The 20382-nt window shown below is 44.4% G+C and overlaps 1 protein-coding gene across 1 annotated transcript in view; it reads right to left on the minus strand.

The window, feature by feature from the left end:
• The window catches only part of ZNF398 (zinc finger protein 398), a 37593-nt gene extending 24414 nt beyond the window's left edge, over window positions 1–13179 (minus strand). Inside the window, exons 1-2 of the mRNA XM_072818986.1 lie at window positions 13022–13179; window positions 9608–10003 (exon numbers count right to left, since the gene is read on the minus strand). Coding sequence (XP_072675087.1) covers window positions 9608–10003; window positions 13022–13045 — 420 coding nt within the window. The 5' untranslated portion in view covers window positions 13046–13179. The remainder of the gene's footprint in view (window positions 1–9607; window positions 10004–13021) is intronic.
• Between the last annotated feature and the right edge of the window lie 7203 nt (window positions 13180–20382).

The raw sequence follows: 20382 nt of genomic DNA on the forward strand, positions 1-20382 counted from the left end.
CAATAGGATCCAACAGTACATTAAGAAAATTATTCACCATGACCAAGTAGGATTTATCCCCGGGACATAAGGCTGGTTCAACACTCGTAAAACAATCAATGTGATTCATCATAGCAGCAAGAGAAAAACCAAGAACCAGATGATCCTCTCATTAGATGCAGAGAAAGCATTTGATAAAATACAGCATCCATTCCTGATCAAAACTCTTCAGAGTGTAGGGATAGAGGGAACATTCCTCAACATCTTAAAAGCCATCTACGAAAATCCCACAGCAAATATCATTCTCAATGGGGAAGCACTGGGAGCCTTTCCCCTAAGATCAGGAACAAGACAGGGATGTCCACTCTCACCACTGCTATTCAACATAGTACTGGAAGTCCTAGCCTCAGCAATCAGACAACAAAAAGACATTAAAGGCATTCAAATCGGCAAAGAAGAAGTCAGACTCTCCCTCTTCGCCGATGACATGATACTCTACATAGAAAACCCAAAAGCCTCCACCCCAAAACTGCTAGAACTCATACAGCAATTTGGCACTGTGGCAGGATACAAAATCAATGCCCTGAAATGAATGGCATTTCTATACACTAACAATGAGACTGAAGAAAGAGAAATTAAGGAGTCAATCCCATTTACAATTGCACCCAAAAGCATAAGATACCTAGGAATAAATCTAACCAAAGAGGTAAAGGATCTATACCCTAAAAACTATAGAATACTTCTGAAAGAAATTGAGGAAGACACAAAGAGATGGAAAAATATTCCATGCTCATGGATTGGAAGAATTAATATTGTGAAAATGTCAATGTTACCCAGGGCAATTTACACGTTTAATGCAATCCCTATCAAAATACCATGGACTTTCTTCAGAGAGTTAGAACAAATTATTTTAAGATTTGTGTGGAATCAGAAAAGACCCCGAATAGCCAGGGGAATTTTAAAAAAGAAAACCATAGCTGGGGGCATCACAATGCCAGATTTCAGGTTGTACTATAAAGCTGTGGTCATCAAGACAGTGTGGTACTGGCACAAAAACAGACACATAGATCAATGGAACAGAATAAAGAACCCAGAAGTGGACCCTGAACTTTATGGTCAACTAATATTTGTTAAAGGAGGAAAGACTATCCATTGGAAGAAAGACAGTCTCTTCAATAAATGGTGCTGGGAAAATTGGACATCCACATGCAGAAGAATGAAACTAGACCACTCTCTTTCACCATACACAAAGATAAACTCAAAATGGATGAAAGATCTAAATGTGAGACAAGATTCCATCAAAATCCTAGAGGAGAACAAAGGCAACACCCTTTTTGAACTCGGCCACAGTAACTTCTTGCAAGATACATCCACGAAGGCAAAAGAAACAAAAGCAAAAATGTACTATTGGGACTTCATCAAGATAAGAAGCTTTTGCACAGCAAAGGATACAGTCAACAAAACTCAAAGACAACCTACAGAATGGGAGAAGATATTTGCAAATGACGTATCAGATAAAGGGCTAGTTTCCAAGATCTATAAAGAACTTATGAAACTCAACACCAAAGAAACAAACAATCCAATCATGAAATGGGCAAAAGACAGGAAGAGAAATCTCACAGAGGAAGACATAGACATGGCCAATATGCACATGAGAAAATGCTCTGCATCACTTGCCATCAGGGAAATACAAATCAAAACCACAATGAAATACCACCTCACAGCAGTGAGAACAGGGAACATTAACAAGGCAGGAAACCACAAATGTTGGAGAGGATGCGGAGAAAAGGGAACCCTCTTACACTGTTGGTGGGAATGTGAACTGGTGCAGCCACTCTGGAAAACTGTGTGGAGGTTCCTCAAGGAGTTAAAAATAGATCTGCCCGGGGATCCCTGGGTGGCGCAGCGGTTTGGCGCCTGCCTTTGGCTCAGGGCGCGATCCTGGAGACCGGGGATCGAATCCCACGTCGGGCTCCCAGTGTATGGAGCCTGCTTCTCTCTCTGCCTGTGTCTCTGCCTCTCTCTCTCTCTCTCTGTGACTATCGTAAATAAATAAATAAATAAAAATAAAAATAAAAATAAAAATAAAAATAAAAAATAAAATAAATAAAATAAAATAAAATAAATAAAATAAAATAAATAAAATAAAATAAAATAAAAATAGATCTGCCCTACGACCCAGCAATTGCACTGTTGGGGATTTACCCCAAAGATGCAGTGATGCATCTTTGCAGTGATGCAGTGAAACTCCGGGACACCTGCACCCCGATGTTTCTAGAAGCAATGTCCACAATAGCCACACTGTGGAAGGAGCCTCGGTGTCCACTGAAAGATGAATGGATAAAGAAGATGTGGTTTTTGTATACAATGGAATATTACTCAGCCATTAGAAACGACAAATACCCACCATTTGCTTCGACGTGGATGGAACTGGAGGGTATGATGCTGAGTGAAGTAAGTCAATCAGAAAAGGACAAACATTATATGTTCTCATTCATTTGGGGAATATAAATAATAGTGAAAGGGAATATAAGGGAAGGGAGAAGAAATGTGTGGGAAATATCAGAAAGGGAGACAGAACATAAAGACTCCTAACTCTGGGAAACGAACTAGGGGTGGTGGAAGGGGAGGAGGGCGGGGGGGTGGGGGTGAATGGGTGATGGGCACTGAGGGGGGCACTTGACGGGATGAGAACTGGGTGTTATTCTGTATGTTAGTAAATTGAACACCAATAAAAAATAAATTTATTTAAAAAAAAAAAAGAAGAGAAAAGATCAGCAAGGACTAAATCTAAAGTGGTGGCAAGAATGAGGAGAAGCCATCACTGGACCAGAATTTTTGAAAAGTTTCTCAGTGAGACACAGAGGACAGGCATGTGCTAGGGCCCAAGGCGTGTAAGGAAGCTGCAGCTCTGTGATACGCACAGGAGGGACTACAGTTGAGGAATCCAGAGAATTCCAAGCTCAAAGCTGGCAGACACATGGAGCAGGAATCAAAGTGATGACAGCTGCAGTTTGAAGGTCTGTCTTTGGAAGAGCAGGGATTCCTCTGCTGTCATCCCAGAAGCAGAGTGACGATTTACCCAAAAGCTAACACCATACATATCACCTCTAAGGAAATGGAATAGCTTCCTGGAGACGGCCTGTGAACCCAGGGTGGGTGTTGACAACACAGAACTGCCTTACTCTGGCATCTTGGTGGTCCTTGCGCTCCCTACTAGCTCGTTGCCACGGTAACTCAAAGGAAAGCCCACCTACATCTAGCATCAGTAGAGACAGCTCTCTCTTATTAAGAAAAGGTCTTTTGATTAAACAGACTCACATGGTGGCAGAGAAAACAGGCCTCCTATAATTGACCTATTAATAAGTTGAATCCTTCACTTATCAATATACAACCTAACAATACTCAGTGTTTAAAAAAAAATTACAGCACCAGGATGAACAAACACTACAAACTATCCTAGAAGGAAAAAACCACAATGAACTAACAAATCAAAGAGACCTCTAATATGTATTTCCAGAGAAATTCAAATATTGCATCCATTAAAAAAAACTCAGGCTGCTCCAAAAAAAAAGGAGCTAGAAATATTCTTGAAAATTAAATATGTAAAAAAAAAAAGAAAGAAAATAAAAGAATATTAAATATGTATTAAAATGATTAGAAAGACTGGAAAGAAAGATTAGGGAACTCTAAAAAGGTGAATAACAAGAAGAGAAAGTTAGAGACAAAGATGATGATCCATCTTTCCAGAAAGGGGAAATGAGGATGAAATACTATAAAAATGGAATTATGTAAGAAAAGTTCCCAGAGCTGGAAAGACCCATTTTCTGACTGAAAGATCATACCAAGCACCTGACACAAATATTAAAAGACCTACCTCCAGACACACCCTCAACACATTTTAGAAAAACAAGTACAAATGGAAGATGAAAACTTCTAGATCCCTGGGCGGCTCAGCAGTTTAGCGCCTACCTTTGGCCCAGGGCGTGATCCTGGAGTCCCGGGATCGAGTCCTACATCAGGCTCCCTGCATGGAGCCTGTTCTCCCTCTGCGTATGTCTCTGCCTCTCTCTCTGTGTCTTTCATGAATGGAAAAAGAAGAAGGAAAGGGAAAGGGAAAGGGAAAGGGAAAGGGAAAGGGAAAGGGAAAGGGAAAGGGAAAGGGAAAGGGAAAGGGAAGGAAACTTCTAGAGAGAAGAAAATTGATTTCTTACAAATGGGTTTGATATTCATTTGGAATACAAAAATATTAATTTGGAATTGATTTGGCATAAAGGTTTTTATCAATGGTATTTCATGTTACGAGACAAAGGATCAATGCCTTTAAAATTCTGCAAGAGGGATGCCTGGGTGGCTCAGGGCTTGATCCCACAATCCTGGGATCGAGTTCCACATTGGCTTTCCTGCATGGAGCCTGCTTCTCCCTCTTCCTGCCTGTATCTCTGACTCTCTGTGTCTCTCATGAATAAATAAATAAAATCTTAAAAAAAAAAAAAAATTCTTAGAGGGCAGCCCCAGTGGCGCAGCAGTTTAGTGCCACCTGCAGCCCAGATGTGATCCTGGAGACCCGGGATCAAGTCCCATGTCGGGCTCCCTGCATGGAGCCTGCTTCTCCCTCTGCCTTTGTCTCTGCCTCTCTCTCTCTTTCTGAATGAATAAGTTAAAAAGAAAAAAAAAAAATTAAAAAAAAAGTCCATAGGTCCTAAAATTTCTAAAACAAACAAACAAAAAAATCTTAGAGAAATGGAATATCATTCAGCCTTATAATGGAAATGCTGACACACTGTAACACAGGTGAACCTGAAGGGTGTTATGCTGAGTGGAATAAGCCAGTCACAAAGGGACAAATAGTGTAGAATTTCACTCATATGAGGTCCCAAGAATAGTCAAATTCACAGAGATAGAAAGCAGAAGGTTGGCCCCAGAGGCTGGGGCAGGAGGCTTAGGGCTCCTTAGGGCTGTGGCTTAGTGTTTGATGGGGACAGAGTTTCAGTTTGGGAAGTTCTGAAGATGGACAGTGGGGATGGTGGTCACACTTTACAAGAATGTACTTAATGCCACTAAACTGTACATTAAATATCGCAAAAATGGTAACTTTTATGTTGTATTTATTTTACCACAATTTTTTTTTTTAAAGATTTTGTTTGGGGGGGGGGAGAGAGAGCACGAGCAGCAGGGAGGGGCAGATGGAGAGGGAGAGGAAAGGCAGGCTCCCCACCAAACAGGGAGCCAGATTCTCGGGCATGGGACGCAATCCCAGGATCCTGAGATCATGACCTGAGCCTTGGGCAGGCCTTTAACCAACTGAGCCACCCAATTTTTTTTACCACAATTTAAAAAATTGAAACTGGGACGTCTGGTTGGCTCAGCAGTCAAGCATCTGCCTTCGGCTCAGGGCCTGATCCCGGGGTACTAGGATGGAGTTCCACATCGGGCTCCCAGCAGAGAGCCTGCTTCTCTCTCTGTCTGTGTCGCTGCCTTTTTCTGTGTCTCTCATGAACACATAAATAAAATCTTTGAAAAAATTAAATTAAAAATTAAAAAATTGGGATCCCTGGGTGGCGCAGCGGTTTGGCGCCTGCCTTTGGCCCAGGGCGCGATCTGGAGACCCGGGATCGAATCCCACGTCAGGCTCCCGGTGCATGGAGCCTGCTTCTCCCTCTGCCTGTGTCTCTGCCTCTCTCTCTCTCTCTCTCTCTCTCTCTGTGACTATCATAAAAAAAAATTAAAAGAAAATAAAAAAAATATTAAAAATTGAAACTAAGAAGAAAGCTGTGGAAAAATTATTCTGATCTTGGCCCTCAAAAGGACAGAATAAGAACATTTTCAACAAAGCAAAGACACAAACTTTACTTCCCACATTTAAAGCCAGTTAATCGGGATCCCTGGGTGGCGCAGCGGTTTAGCGCCTGCCTTTGGCCCAGGGCGTGATCCTGGAGACCCAGGATCGAATCCCACATCGGGCTCCCGGTGCATGGAGCCTGCTTCTCCCTCTGCCTATGTCTCTGCCTCTCTCTCTCTCTCTCTCTCTCTCTCTCTGTGACTATCATAAATAAATAAAAATTAAAAAAAAATAAAGCCAGTTAATCTTCAGTATATTCTAATTTCATGAAGAAATCTTTAAGAGGGACACTGGGTGGCCCAGTGTTGAGTGTCTGCCTTCAGCTCAGGGTGTGATCCTGGGGTCCTTGGATCCAATCTCTGCAGGGAACCTACTTCTCCTTCTGCCTATGTCTCTCTCTCTCCCTGTATCTCTCATGAATAAATAAATAAAATCTTTAAAAAACACCTTTAAGAAACATCACTTTGGGCAGCCCTGGTGGCGCAGCGGTTTAGCGCCGCCTGCAGCCCAGGGCGTGATCCTGGAGACCCTGGATCGAGTCCCATGTCAGGTTCTCTGCATGGAGCCTGCTTCTCCCTCTGCCTGTGTCTCTGCCTCTCTCTCTCTCTCTGTGTCTCTATGAATAAATAAATAAAATCTTAAAAAAAAAAAAAGAAGAAACATCACATTATTTTATATATGATTTCGGAGTTTAAAATGGAGAGTTTACATTTTTTTTTGTTTTTTAAGATTTTGTTTATTTGGGATGCCTGGGTGGCTCGGTGGTTGAAAGTCTGCCTTTGGCTCAGGTTATGATTCTGGAGTCCCGGGATCAAGTCCCACATTGGGCTTCCTGCATGAAGTGTTTATCCCTCTGTCTATTTCTCTGCCCACCCTCCCCCGTGTGTGTGTCTCTCATGAATAAATAAATAAAATCTTAAAAAGCAAAAAAAAATCTTATTTTGGGGGGGGAGGGGCAGAAGGGGAGGGAGAGAGGCAGACAGAGATGGGGAAGGAGACTTTCAAGCAGACTCCCCACCAAGCACAAAGCCCGACACGGGGCTCCATCTCATGACCTGAGCCAAAACCCAAGAATCTAAATGTTATCCATTTATCTAGGTAAGACAATGGATACACACTTTAACTTACCTTCTCTGCTAATCTTGTGGCAAGTACTAGTCTAAATTGTCCCACAGAAGTCTCAGAGAGGCTGCAGACACACAAGTGAAACACACTGGGGAAGGTTCTCTGTCGGATGTGAGCTGATGTCCCTCCCTGCATGCCTGGACAGAGGCATCGGTCATCCTTCTCTCTTCCCACTCACTCTTCAATTTGCCCCCTTTCAGATTTCTATACCCCCCCTCCCCGCCATCCCCACCCTCCTCACAGGGCAAGAGAACTCTTGGCAAGGTCACCAGCTAGGTCTCTGTTGCCAAATCATACTCTGTCCTCATCTTTCTAGACCTCTTAGTAACATGCAACAAAACGACAACTCTCTCCTCAAATGCTTTTCCTTGTTCTGTGACCCCACATACTTTCCCGTCTTGTTCCCACCTCACTGACCACTCCTTTTCAGCCTTCTTTGCTGGCTCTTCCTGCTCCTGGGCATGGTCCTTGGACTCTTTCTCCTGCTTCTCCACTTTCTCGCCCGAGGCAATCACTTCCAGCCTCATGACTTACAACATGATATGTGCACCAATGACTGCCAAATATTTCTCATCTTTGAGCGGCAGAGACCACTTACCATCATATGTCACGGTCATCTCAAACCTACTGCTGCCAAAAGAGAAGTCCTCATTCCCTCCCACTCCTCAAGACATTTCCCATCTCAGTAAATGCCACCACATTCCAGCCGGTTCTTCAAGCCAAAAGCCTGAGTCAGTAAACTTGAGGTAGGAAAAGCATATGCTCTGGAGCCAAATGGGTAACGATATCACTCTATTATTTGTATTTCTGAACTATATGATCTTGGGCAAGTTAGGTTTCTTATGAAAAAAACTAAAGCAGTGAGAACATTAAGTTCTAGGTGCATAATCATAGAGTAAATTTACAAAGATCATTGTCCTTCGTTCCCCATTCGCTAATTCCCATCAGTAACTCCAAACCCATCAATTCCACCAAAGGTCCTGAACCTGTCCACTGCTCGTCTCTACCACTGCTACCCTCACCCAACCTACTCTCATCCCTCCCACTATTACAGCTGCCTACTGCTTCTGTTCTTACCACCTTGACCCTCTCTCCACAGAGCAGCCAACGTTATTTGTTCAAAATATAAACCAGATAGAGCTCCTCTGCTTAAAACCTTCAATTTCTTTTTTTTTAAGATTTTATTTATTTATTCATGAGAGACACAGAGAGAGAGAGAGAGAGAGAGAGAGAGAGAGACAGGCAGACCCTCTGTCTCTCATGAATAAATAAATAAAATCTTAAAAAAAAACAAACAACACTTCACTTTCTTTCCATTACACCTACGATAAAACCAATTCTTCTCCTTGGCCTCCAGATCCTCTACACATCAGTGACTCACATCCCCAATCGCATATTAGACTCCACTATGGAGCTGTAAATACTATTAATGTTTAGGCCCCATCTGGGACCCACTAAATTGGAATCTCTAGTTGTGATACCCACCAAAATGTAAAGTCAGGGCTGAAAAACACTGCCCTGAATGACCTGACCCCTACCCACTTAAATAGGCATATGCCTATCTGTTCACTACATACCAGTTAATGGGCCTTTCCCCATGCCCTTCAGGACTTTGCACTGGGCGTTTGTTCTGCCTAGAAAGCTTTTCCTAGATCTTCTCATAGCTGGGTCCTTCCTATCATTCTGTCTCAGCCTAAATATTAGCATCTTTATGATAGGTTCTCTGAAATCCCACATAAAATATATCACCAAATAGCACTTTTATTTTTTATCTACACACTTAAATGTATTTATTTTGTTTATCTTTCTTTCTCCACTAAAATATAAGCTCCAGGGACTCTTAAATGAATTGTTCAATGCTGTGCCTTTAGGATACAGATATGGAGCAAACAGTATGTGCTTAAGGAAACTAGCTGCCACAAAGCTGTACTCCATGGCTTAAGAATACATGGCTTAAGAATTCCATGGCTTTTGGTTTGTGGGCTACTCCCTCCAGCAGGGCCAGGCCCTAGTACCACAGCAAACTTCTGTAAAAGATGCTAAAGGACAGATCACATTAATCCTAGATCTACAGAGAGCCCCAAACCCTTATATTTACTCTACAGCTCTTCCCTCTTCCTCCTTTTTTTCACCAGAACTACCAACAGATTCAGACAAGCTGATTTAAATGATACTTAGTTTCCACATCAAGGTTGTGGCAAGCAGGTTAACAAAGAAAAAAGTGACTCCGCAGTAAAGGGTAGAAAAAAACGTAAGAGGAAAAAGTCTATCTGCCAGGTAGTCAACTTTGAGTTGGAAAGAGTTTTCCACTGGCGCCTGGGTGGCTCAGCCAGTTAAGCAATTGCCTTCAGCTCAGGTCATGATCTCAGGGTCCTGGATCGAGCCCCACGTCAGCAGGGAACTTGCTTCTCCCTCCTCCTCTCCTCACCCCCACTCTCATGATCATATTTGTTCTCATTCTCTCTCTCAAATAAGTACATTTTTTTTTAAAGGAAAGAATTTGACACTTCAAATTATCACTACACTGAACACAAAATGCTTCCCAAATAGGTAAACAAAAGCCACCTTCACCTTTCCTTTAGCCAGATTGGCCAACACCGTCCCTTCCTCCCAGTCTAAGGACTAGGGGCACCACTTTCCATCAACAAGTGAGAGAATTACCTTCGGGATATCTCCTTTAATGCCGGGTGGCAGCCGCAGAATCCAGAAGTTCCTGTTCCTCAGTAGGTTCTCCAAGTTCTCCAGCCGTCTCTGCAGCAGCCCATACTCCTGCAGCAGGGTCCCCAGCACAGCCCACTTGCCCTCCAGTTGGTTCCCAAGGTCAGCCACCGTCTTTTCACAGCTGGCTAGCTTCTTCTCTGCTGTCCCCGTCCGTCCTTCTAGGTGCAAGAGTCGCCGGCTGTGGACCTCCACCTTTCTCTCGATAGCCTGCACAGCTGCCACCACTGTCCACAGGGAGATGGCCGCAGTCTGCAGGTGTGCCTCATTTGCTGCTGGGGGTGTGGGAAGAGGAAGGGGCTGCAGCGACGTAAGGCATTCGGAGTCCCATTCAGAAGTCTACATGCAGTGGAGAGATGAGACAAGGCATTGAGTGTCGGAAGGAGCCCTAATGCAAACTGAAATCAAAGGAGGACTGGTTAACGAGTTAACCAACTAAGATTACTCTAAATATCGTTTTCGCACTGCCTCCATAAGCTTCATCTTAATGGGACTCATCAGCATCGAAAGCCAAGAGAACTGCTTTGGTGGTTCAGCGATGAATTAAGTAAGTAAATGAATGAAACTGGATCAAGAACCAGCCTGGCATATTCCCTGGGATGCCAGGTCCTAGAGCCAACTGTCTGGAGGCTCAGGTTGCTGCTGTACCCTCTATTTCTGGAAAAGGCCTAAGGGCACCAGATCTTTCCAGGTTTCACTGAACTCACTGCCCTCTGATAAGCCCTTTATTGATTTATGCTCTGGCCCTGTCCACCACCCTGCTTACAAACCACAATCATACCACTCAGTAATAGTTAATTAAGTTGCGAATGTTGGGTATGAAGAAAACATGATGGCTATTGTCAAATAGTTGATGGCTATAAAACAGAAGGCAGAACAGACTTGTTTAATATTATACTGCGTTTACTCCAGAGGGCAGAACTAGAAACAACATGGAATTTTCAGGCAGGCAAACTCTGGCCTATATAAATAATTTTTGAAACTAGATCTCTCCAAGAACATAACAGGCTGTCCTGTCACTGAAAATGCTACTAAACAAAAAGTGTATTAAAAATAAATTCCAACAACAAATAGGAGGTTGGACCAGAATGACCTCTACAGAGCCTTCCAACTCCATGCATCTGAGAACACCCTCCTGACCACAACCTCCCATCTCTCCAGCCCACCAGCTACTTGCTCTGATCATGTCTTTTGCTCCAGGCTGGCGAGCCTGTTCCAGGCTTTGTTTTTTTCCTCAGCTGATCATTTCAACCACCTTCAACCCCTTCTGCCTCACAGACTCCACCTCTGAAACCATCTAACTGTTCTTTCTTTCTCTCTTCCTGTAAGCAGGCTGCTAAACCGTACTAAAGAAAGTCCCACAGCAGAGAGAACCAGTGTCACCACACACCACTGGTTTCTGGGCTCAGCAGGAACTCAGTGCTGCCTGGTACCCCCAAGCTTCTCTTCCCATTCCATAACGTGGCCACTACAAACCCCCAGCACACTCCTTAAACTTCTAGTACAGTGCTTCTCAAACTAATGTGCAATAAAAATCATCTGGAGATTCTGCTAAAAGGCAGACTTTGATCCAGGAGGTCTGGGAGGAGAATTGAGATTCTGTGTTTGATACTGCTGGTGTGGGGAGCATACATGAACACTCAGGCTCTGGTCCACTGCAGAATCCCTCAATTCCGGGGGGACAAAACGGCCTCCTCCTTTGAGAAGAAAACTGGAGTAATGAGACTGAAACTCTTTTAATTTCTCCATTTTCCCCCACAGCCCTTCCCACTTCAAACTTGTCACTAACTTAATCCATGCTTTCTCCCTTCCCACAGGAAAGTTTCACCCTGTTTGTTTGTTTATTTATTTATTTTATGATAGTCACAGAGAGAGAGAGAGAGAGAGGCAGAGACACAGGCAGAGGGAGAAGCAGGCTCCATGCACCGGGAGCCCAACGTGGGATTCCATCCCGGGTCTCCAGATCGCGCCCTGGGCCAAAGGCAGGGCTAAACCACTGCGCCACCCAGGGATCCCGTTTCACCCTGTTTAAAACGAATCTCTCCACTTATGCTCTGAATGCCAACTCCTTCCACGTTTTTAGGGACATTGTTCTTTTCTTTTTTTTATGGTATTTCAATCTTTCCTGCTTCTTGTAAGACAGACCAGCACTATTCATTAGGGTGGCCACACGTGGCTACTGAGCACTTGAAATGTGGTTATTTTGATTGGGATGTGCAGTTAGAATAAAGTACACACCAGATTTTGCACACTTAGTATGGGGGAAAATGTAAAATTTCATTAAGTTCTTCATATTGGTTACCCACTGAAATATTTTGTAACCATTGGGTTAAATAAAATTCATTAAGACTAATTCCAACAATTCCTTTTCGAATGTGACTACTAGAAAATTTAAAGTTCTATTTGTAGTTTCCATCATATTTCTTAGATAAGGTTGGCATAGAGACGTGATCATCTCTACCATATTAAAATCGGAAAAAAAGGAAAATAGGTCCCAGGGCAGAGGCGGTGTTCCCCTCTGCTCTACTCACCGCACTGCTACTGTTCCCTCTTTTCCCTTCCTTCTCATTCCAGGCACTCCTCAACTGCCCATTCGGGCCCCTGACCCCCTGAAGCGGCTCTCCTTGGGGTGACCAAAGGCTTCCTTCCTAGCTGACAATCCCACGGCATGCTCCGTGGCTCCCGTGCGCAGGGCCTCTCTCGGGCGTCTGTGCGGCCCCAGCAGCTGGGAGACCGCCTGGCAGGCTGCGGGCCTGCGGGAAACAGCCGCGGCATGAATAAACACTCGGAAGCTGCTCCCACCCTCGGAACCCGCGCCGCTCGGTCACAGCGGCCTCCGGCCTGGCGGGCACGGTCAGACCCCGGGCGCCGGCGGTGCCTGCGCTCCCGCAGGCCCTCCTCCCGCCGGCGGCATCTGCGGCTGCGCGAGGCTCAGGTGCAGCGCACCCACCGGGACGTTCCGCCGGGACTCCGCGCCGAGTCTGGCCGAGGCAAGCACCAGACCGAGCGTCTGGCCCGGGCCGCGGCCGTAGGGGGGCCGACCCCCGGCGCCAGGAGCCCCTCTGCACTCACTCCTCTTTGATGAGCGGAACACGCGCTCTCCGCCCCACACGTCCAAACGGGGAGCGGGCGCCCTGGGCCTCGCACCCGCGGCGCGGGGACTTGGCGATGGGGGAGGGGGCGCGCCCTCCCAGCCGCGAGCTCGGCGTCCGCGTCCCCCCCGGAGCCTCGCGCTCCTCCCGGTCGGCGGGACCCCGGCAGCGCCGGTGCTCCGGGGCCCTGCGGGTCCGCGGCGCAGCGCCCTAGGCGCCCCGCCGGTCCCGGGCTCGCAGCGCTCGGCACCAGGGCCGCCCTTACCGGAGCCGGGGCCGCCTCGGCCATGGCCCCGCGCGGTCCCGCCCGGAGTCTCCGGAGTCGCTGGAGTCGTCGCCGCTGCCGCCGCGCGGCCCCACGCAGGCCGACCCCCGCCTCTCGGCCCTGCCTTCCCCGCCCGGGCTCGCGCGGCTGCTCGGGGCGCGGGGACGCAGCGGAGGCACGGCGGCGGCCGGTGGAACCCGGGGGCGGGCAGGCTTAGCGGCGCGCGGCCCGCAGCGGCCCCTCAGCTGGCGCTGTATGGGCACCGAGCGCGCCCTGGGAACGGCTCCGGCCTAGACGCCCCGCAGGCCCGCCCGCCGCCGCCGCCGCCGCAGCGCGCCCCCTGCCGGCCCGGCGGCCGCTTCCGCCCCGGCGGTGGTTGCGCAGCGCCCGAGGGCTGTTCGGTCACCTACCCGCCCCGCCCCCGCCCCCGCCCCCGCCCTCCGCCTGGAGCGGAAAAGGGCTTGGGGCCCAGCCCCCAACCCGGGCTCTTTCTGGGGGAGCGCGTTTCTTCCTGAAGGCCCGGTGAGCGGCCACCGCCCGAAGGGAGGCGCTCCGGCGGGAGGGCGCCCGGCTTGGAAAGGGGGCAATGGGCGGAGTGCGAGTGCTCAAGCGGCGGGGGAGGGCTGGCGCGTGGTGCCGAAGGGCCCAGTCTGTGATGGAGAGACGTTCGTCTTTTGCAGAAGTAGCAAATGTGGCTAGCGAGGTGAAGACCCCGCCTGGCCCGGTTGGGACCAAAACTTAAATCGACAGTCGTCTTCACCCCTCGGATTATTGCGGTTGTGGCTTGCTGGGTCTGTGCTAGTGCGCAGGAGAGAGCGAGCCGGGCGAGCGTTAAGTTACCTCTGGAGGTTGCGTGTTTCGGGTTGACAACACCAGTGTGTCCTTGCAGCTACGATAACCACATAACCCTGAGTTTCTAGCACAGTCCTCCTTTCAGACGTGCTCAGCAGGAGTGGAAATCCTCCCAAGCCTGTACTTCAACGAGTGAATCAAGTCCACGTCCATCACAGCCAAAGTAACAAATCACAAAAGTATGAGAACCATCCTGGAGGGGCACCTGCTCTGAGCACGCAAGCTGTTTCTTATTTTAGACTGCTAGCTATACCTGTAGTTTGAAGTCAGCCTGAAAATATATTTTGGCCAAATGATGAAAGTGTGCTAGTTAAAAATTGCTATTTTCTAAATGCGAATGTTACCATAACATAATGAACTTGTAGAAAGAAAAGAAAAAAACAAACCCACAAACCTTCTTAGAAAGCAAATTCATTTCTATGATTTTATTATTAAAAACGCGGTAGTTAAAATATTAAAGTTTGACCTTCTAAGACAGGAACAGTGATGTCTCAACTCTGGCGACTGCTGGAGGCTTTTAAGGCCATTAAACCGGCTCATTTGCATTACGAAATAAAATATTTTCAAAAAAATAAAATAAATAAAATATTTTCAACTGAGCTTCATGGTATTAAGGCTACTTCTGCTGGCATGATATGGTAGTGCTGCCACCAATTTATTGTGTTTCTTCCTCTAATAGGAAATTATTATGATACTTTGTTCCTTTTTAATTCTTTTTTTTTTTTAAGATTTTATTTATTTATAGACACAGAGAGAGAGAGGCAGAGACACAGGGAGAGGGAGAAGTAGGCTCCATGCAGGAGCCTGATGTGGGACTTGATCCCGTGTCTCCAGGATCACACCCCAGGCTGCAGGTGGCACCAAACCACTGGGCCACCAGGGCTGCCCCCCTTTTTAATTCTTGACCTTGATAACTTCTTAGGCCATGACAAGATTCCATTGAAACAATTTCATCCACTGAAGTTTTGTGTACTTTCGAGAAGATACATGATATTTTCAGAAGCAGATTTAAGATGGTTGTATTTGTATTTTTAAATTCTAATATTCTGTTCTTGATACACAATCACTAGAGAAAAATTTGTCCTTAAAGTTTGGATCTAGAAATACAACACTGAAGCAATTTAAATTTACTTTTCAAGTTAAGAAAGTAACCAAAGTTTCCATCTGTATCTTAGCTTTCCTTGTATGCACACCAATTTCAGCTCTTCCCTGGAGTAGAATGAAGGAAGATGTTTTCAGCAGGAATAGTCTTGCAGGAAACACACTCTTTTTTTAAAAAAATATTTTATTGGACAGCCCCCTGGCTCAGCAGTTTAGCGCCATCTTCAGTCCAGGGCCTGATCCTGGAGACCCGGGATCCAGTCCCACGTTGGGCTCCCCGCATGGAGCCTGCATTTTTTTTTTAAAGCAAATTCTTAGCTTTATTATTATTTTTTATTTTTAATAATAAATTTATTTTTTATTGGTGTTCAATTTGCCAACATATAGAATAACACCCAGTGGAGCCTGCATTTTTTAAAGACTTTATTTATTTATTCATGAGAGACACACACAGAGAGAGAGAGAGAGAGGCCGAGACACAGGCAGAGGGAGAAGCAGGCTCCATGCGGGGAGCCGGATGTGGGACTCCGGGATCTTGCCCTGAGCCAAACGCAGACGCTCAACCACTGAGCCACCCAGGCGTCCCAATACTTACACTCTTAAGGCACATCAATTTATTCAGCAAGTTCCAATAAACAAACCGCTTTCTATGTAACCAGCTATTGGTTATTAACAGGTCTTGTTATGTTGGTAACGTTCTCTGAGAAATACAAAATTAAGGCCTTATCGATCAACCTTTGAGAGATATAATAGCTACTTTCCACCTTGTTTAAATATCTTGTATATATATATGCATGTGGCAATTTCACAATCTCTTGTGTATTGTATAATTTGACATTGGCTGTAGAAAAATTATGGAAGTAGTCTACAACCTTTCTGCTTGCAGCCCGTCATTTTTTATTACAACTTTTTAAAAAAGGTTTTACTTATTTGACAGAGAGAGTGAGAGAGAGCACAAGCAGGGGGAGCAGGAGAGGGAGAAGCAGGCTTCCTGCTCGGTGCAGAGCTCAATCCCAGAATCTTGAGATCAGGACTTGAGTGGAAGGTAGATGCTTAACTGACTGACCCACCTAGGAGCCCCATTATTACAACTTTTAAATCTATAGCCATTTTCCAAATATAAAACTGAAGGATGTAAACAAACTACAATATGTTTGTGCTCATAGCCTTTACCATATTTGTTGTATAGTCAATGATAATTTTGTGCCTTTGTCTACTGATTTTATATTCCATAAATATTTCTCATGGTCAGATTCACTGTGTGAGACACAAGAATCTTTCATCAAGTAAGGAAGGTTATCTTCTGTATTGTTACACCTAAAAAATCAAGGTTAATTGTTCCAATCTTGTGTCCAAATGTCACACCGTATACTTCGGGAATACATTTAACATTTTCATAAACCTTTTTGTGCATAACAAAATATAAACCAGGAAAAAGATTTTGGGAATGTTTTCTTAAATAAATCAATATTTAGAATCCATAGCTTAGGGCAACCCTGTCGGCTTTCCTCCCTCTTTGGGAACTTTGTACTATCACTCAATAAACTTTGCTTCACTATCATTCAATAATCCTTGCTTTGCTACCATCAGCAACAAAAAAATAGAATCCATAGCTTTGGCAAATTTCAAAAATCCTTTCTCTTCCACTACTGAAATGGTGGAAGATAATCTATTGCAATTATTTCTAAAAGCTTTAAAAAGCATTAGCTTTCATAGATACCAAACCATGAGGTAGTTTTGTAAAAAGAATTCTTGAAAAGCTCATTGTTTTTTTTTTTTTAATAATACCTTTTTAAAAAGGATTTTATTTATTTATTCATGAAAGAGAGAGAGAGAGAGAGAGAGGCAGAAACACAGGCAGAGGGAGAAGCAGGCTCCATGTAGGAAGCCTGATGTGGGACTCGATTCCGGGACTTGATGCCGGGACTCCAGGATTATGTCCCGGGCCGAAGGCAGGTGCCAAACCACTGAGCCACCCAGGAATCCCGGAAAAGTTCATTGTTTAGAGAGAAAAAAAATGTATTTTGGATGTCTCATGTTATCTAAATGTTCTTTTTTTTTATGCTGTCTCTATATTTTGAGTCATGATTCAAAGATGATTTATCATATATGTGTTGTACATGAGTTTTTTAAATTTATTTTAAAAATAAATTTATTTTTTATTGGTGTTCAATTTACCAACATACAGAATAACACCCAGTGCTCATCCCGTCAAGTGCCCCCCTCAGTGCCCATCACCCACCCATTCACCCCCACCCCCGCCCTCCTCCCCTTCCACCACCCCTAGTTCGTTTCCCAGAGTTAGGAGTCTTTATGTTCTATCTCCCTTTCTGATATTTCCCACACATTTCTTCTCCCTTCCCTTATATTCCCTTTCACTATTATTTATATTCCCCAAATGAATGAGAACACATAATGTTTGTCCTTCTCCGATTGACTTACTTCACTCAGCATAATACCCTCCAGGTCCATCCACGTTGAAGCAAATGGTGCGTATTTGTCGTTTCTAATGGCTGAGGAATATTCCATTGTATACAGAGACCACATCTTCTTTATCCATTCATCTTTCTTTCTTTTTTTTTTTTTTTTTTAAGATTTATTTATTCATGATAGTCACAGAGAGAGAGAGAGGCAGAGACACAGGCAGAGGGAGAAGCAGGCTCCATGCACCGGGAGCCCGATGTGGGATTCGATCCCGGGTCTCCAGGATCGCGCCCTGGGCCAAAGGCAGGCGCCAAACCGCTGCGCCACCCAGGGATCCCCATTCATCTTTCGATGGACACCGAGGCTCCTTCCACAGTGTGGCTATTGTGGACATTGCTGCTAGAAACATCGGGGTGCAGGTGTCCTGGCGTTTCATGGCATCTGAATCTTTGGGGTAAATCCCCGAATTTTTAAAATATTTTTTTATTGAAGTTCAATTTGCCAACATATAGTATAACATCCAGTGCTCATCCCATCAAGTGCCCACCTCAGTGCCCATCACCCAGTCACCCCATCCCCCTGCCTGCCTCCCCTTCCACTGCCCCTTGTTCGTTTCCCAGAGTCAGGTGTCTCATGTCTTGTCACCCTCTCTAATTTTTCCTGCTCATTTTCCCTCCTTTCCCTTATAACCCCTTCCCTATTTATTATAATGTACATGAGTTTGTCTTTGTGGAATTTTGAGGTAGTTATATTAACATCTGCTTTTTTTTCTTTTTTAATATTTATTTATTTGACAGAGACAGTACAAGCAGGGAAGCTGCAGGCAGAGGGCAGAGGGAGAAGCAGACTTCCCACTGAGCAGGGAGCCTGATGTGTGCTTGATCCCACAATGTCAGGATCATGATCTGAGCCGAAGGCAGATACTTAATGGACTAAGCCACCCTGGTGACCATCTTGTGTTTTTTATTTTAGCCATTCTTACTGGTGTGAAGCGATATCTTATTGTGGTTTTGATTTGCATTTCCCTGATGATGAGTGATGATGAGCATCTTTTCATTTGTCTGTTGGCCTGTGTGTCTTTTTTGGAGAGATGTCTGTGCATGTCTTCTGAGCATTTTTAATTGAATTATTTGCTTTGTGTTTTTGGGTGTTGAGTTTTATAGGTTCTTTATATATTTTGGATACTAACCATTTATTTGAAATATCATTTGCAAATCTCTTCTCCCATTCAGTAGGCTGCCTTTTGGTTTTGTTGATTGCTTTCCTTCTGTGTAGAATCTTTTTATTTTGATATAGTCCTAATATTTTTTCCCAATATCTATTTTTGAATGGGTGATATCAGAAAATTACTGCTTGTGCTCTTTTCCAGGATTTTTGTGGCTTCAGGTATAACATGTAGGTCTTTAATCCATTTTTTTTTCTTTAATCCATTTTGAATTTATTTTTGTGTATGGTGTAAGAAAATGGCCCAGTTATATTCTTTCGCATGTTGCTGTCTAGTTTTCCCAACATCATTTTTGAAGAGACTGTCTTTTTCCTGTGGGATATTTATTCCTGCTTTGTCAAAGATTAATTGGCCATATAATTGTGGGTTTATTTCTGGGTTTTCTATTCTGTTCTATTGATCTATGTGTCTATTTTTGTGCCAATGCCATACTGTTTTGATTACTCCAGTTTTGTAATATAATTTGAAGTATGGAATTGTGATGCCTCTAGCTTTTCTTTCTTTCTTTTTTTTTTTTTTAGGTCTTATTTATTTATTCATGAGACACACATAGAGAGAGAGGGGCAGAGACACAGGCAGAGGGAGAAGCAGGCTCCATGCAGGGAGCCCAACTTCGGACTTGATCCTGGGTCTCCAGGATCACGCCCTGGGCTGAAGGTGGCACTAAACCACTAAGCCACCGGGGCTGCCTGGCATATAGTTTTTCATACTATTCTTGTAATGATTGTTTGCATTTCTCTGGTATTGGTCATTATTTCTCTTCTTATTTGTGATTTTATTTAACTCTTTTTTCTTTTTTTCTTGATAAGTCTGACTAGAGGTTTATCAATTTTTTTGACTTTTTCAAAGAACCAGCTCCTGATTTCATTGATCTGCTCTATTGTTTTTGTTGTTGTTTTTATACCATTTATTTGTGCTCTAATCTTTATTATTTCCTTACTTCTGTTAGTTTTAGGTTTTAGTGTTCTTTTTCTAGCTCCTTTAGGTTAGTTTATTTGAAATTTTTCCTCTCTTTTTTTAAATTTTTATTTATTTATGATAGTCACACATAGAGAGAGAGAGAGAAAGAGAGGCAGAGACATAGGCAGAGGGAGAAGCAGGCTCCATGCACCGGGAGCCCGACGTGGGATTCGATCCCATGTCTCCAGGATCGCGCCCTGGGCCAAAGGCAGGCGCTAAACCACTGTGCCACCCAGGGATCCCGAGATTTTTCTTCTTGAGGGAGGCCTGTATTGCTATAAATTTCCTTCTTAGCACTGCTTTTGGTGCATCCCAGAGGTTTTTGAACCATTCTGTTTTCATTTTCATTTGTTTCCATGTACTTTAAAAAAATTTCTTCTTTTATTACCTGCTTGACTCATTTATTATTTAATAGCATATTATTTATTTATTTATTTATAAAATATTTTATTTATTTATTCATGAGAGACACTGATAGAGAGGCAGAGACACAGGCAGCGTGAGAAGCAGGCTCTATGCAGGGAGCCCGACGTGGGACTCGATCCCGAGACTCCAGGATCATGCCTTGGGCTGAAGGCGGCACTAACTCACAAGCCACCCAGGCTGCCCCTAGCATATTATTTAACCACCATCTATTGGTCTTTCCCAATTTTTTCTTATAGTTGACTTCTAGTTTCATAGCATTGTGGTCAGAAAAGATGCATGGTATGACTTTGATCTTTCTTTAATTTATTGGGGCATGATTGATAGCCTAATATATGATCTATTTGGAGAATGTTCCATTTGCACCTGAAAAGAA

This window comes from Canis lupus (genome assembly GCF_048164855.1).
Source record: "Canis lupus baileyi chromosome 15 unlocalized genomic scaffold, mCanLup2.hap1 SUPER_15_unloc_1, whole genome shotgun sequence".
Taxonomy (NCBI): Eukaryota; Metazoa; Chordata; class Mammalia; order Carnivora; family Canidae; genus Canis; species Canis lupus.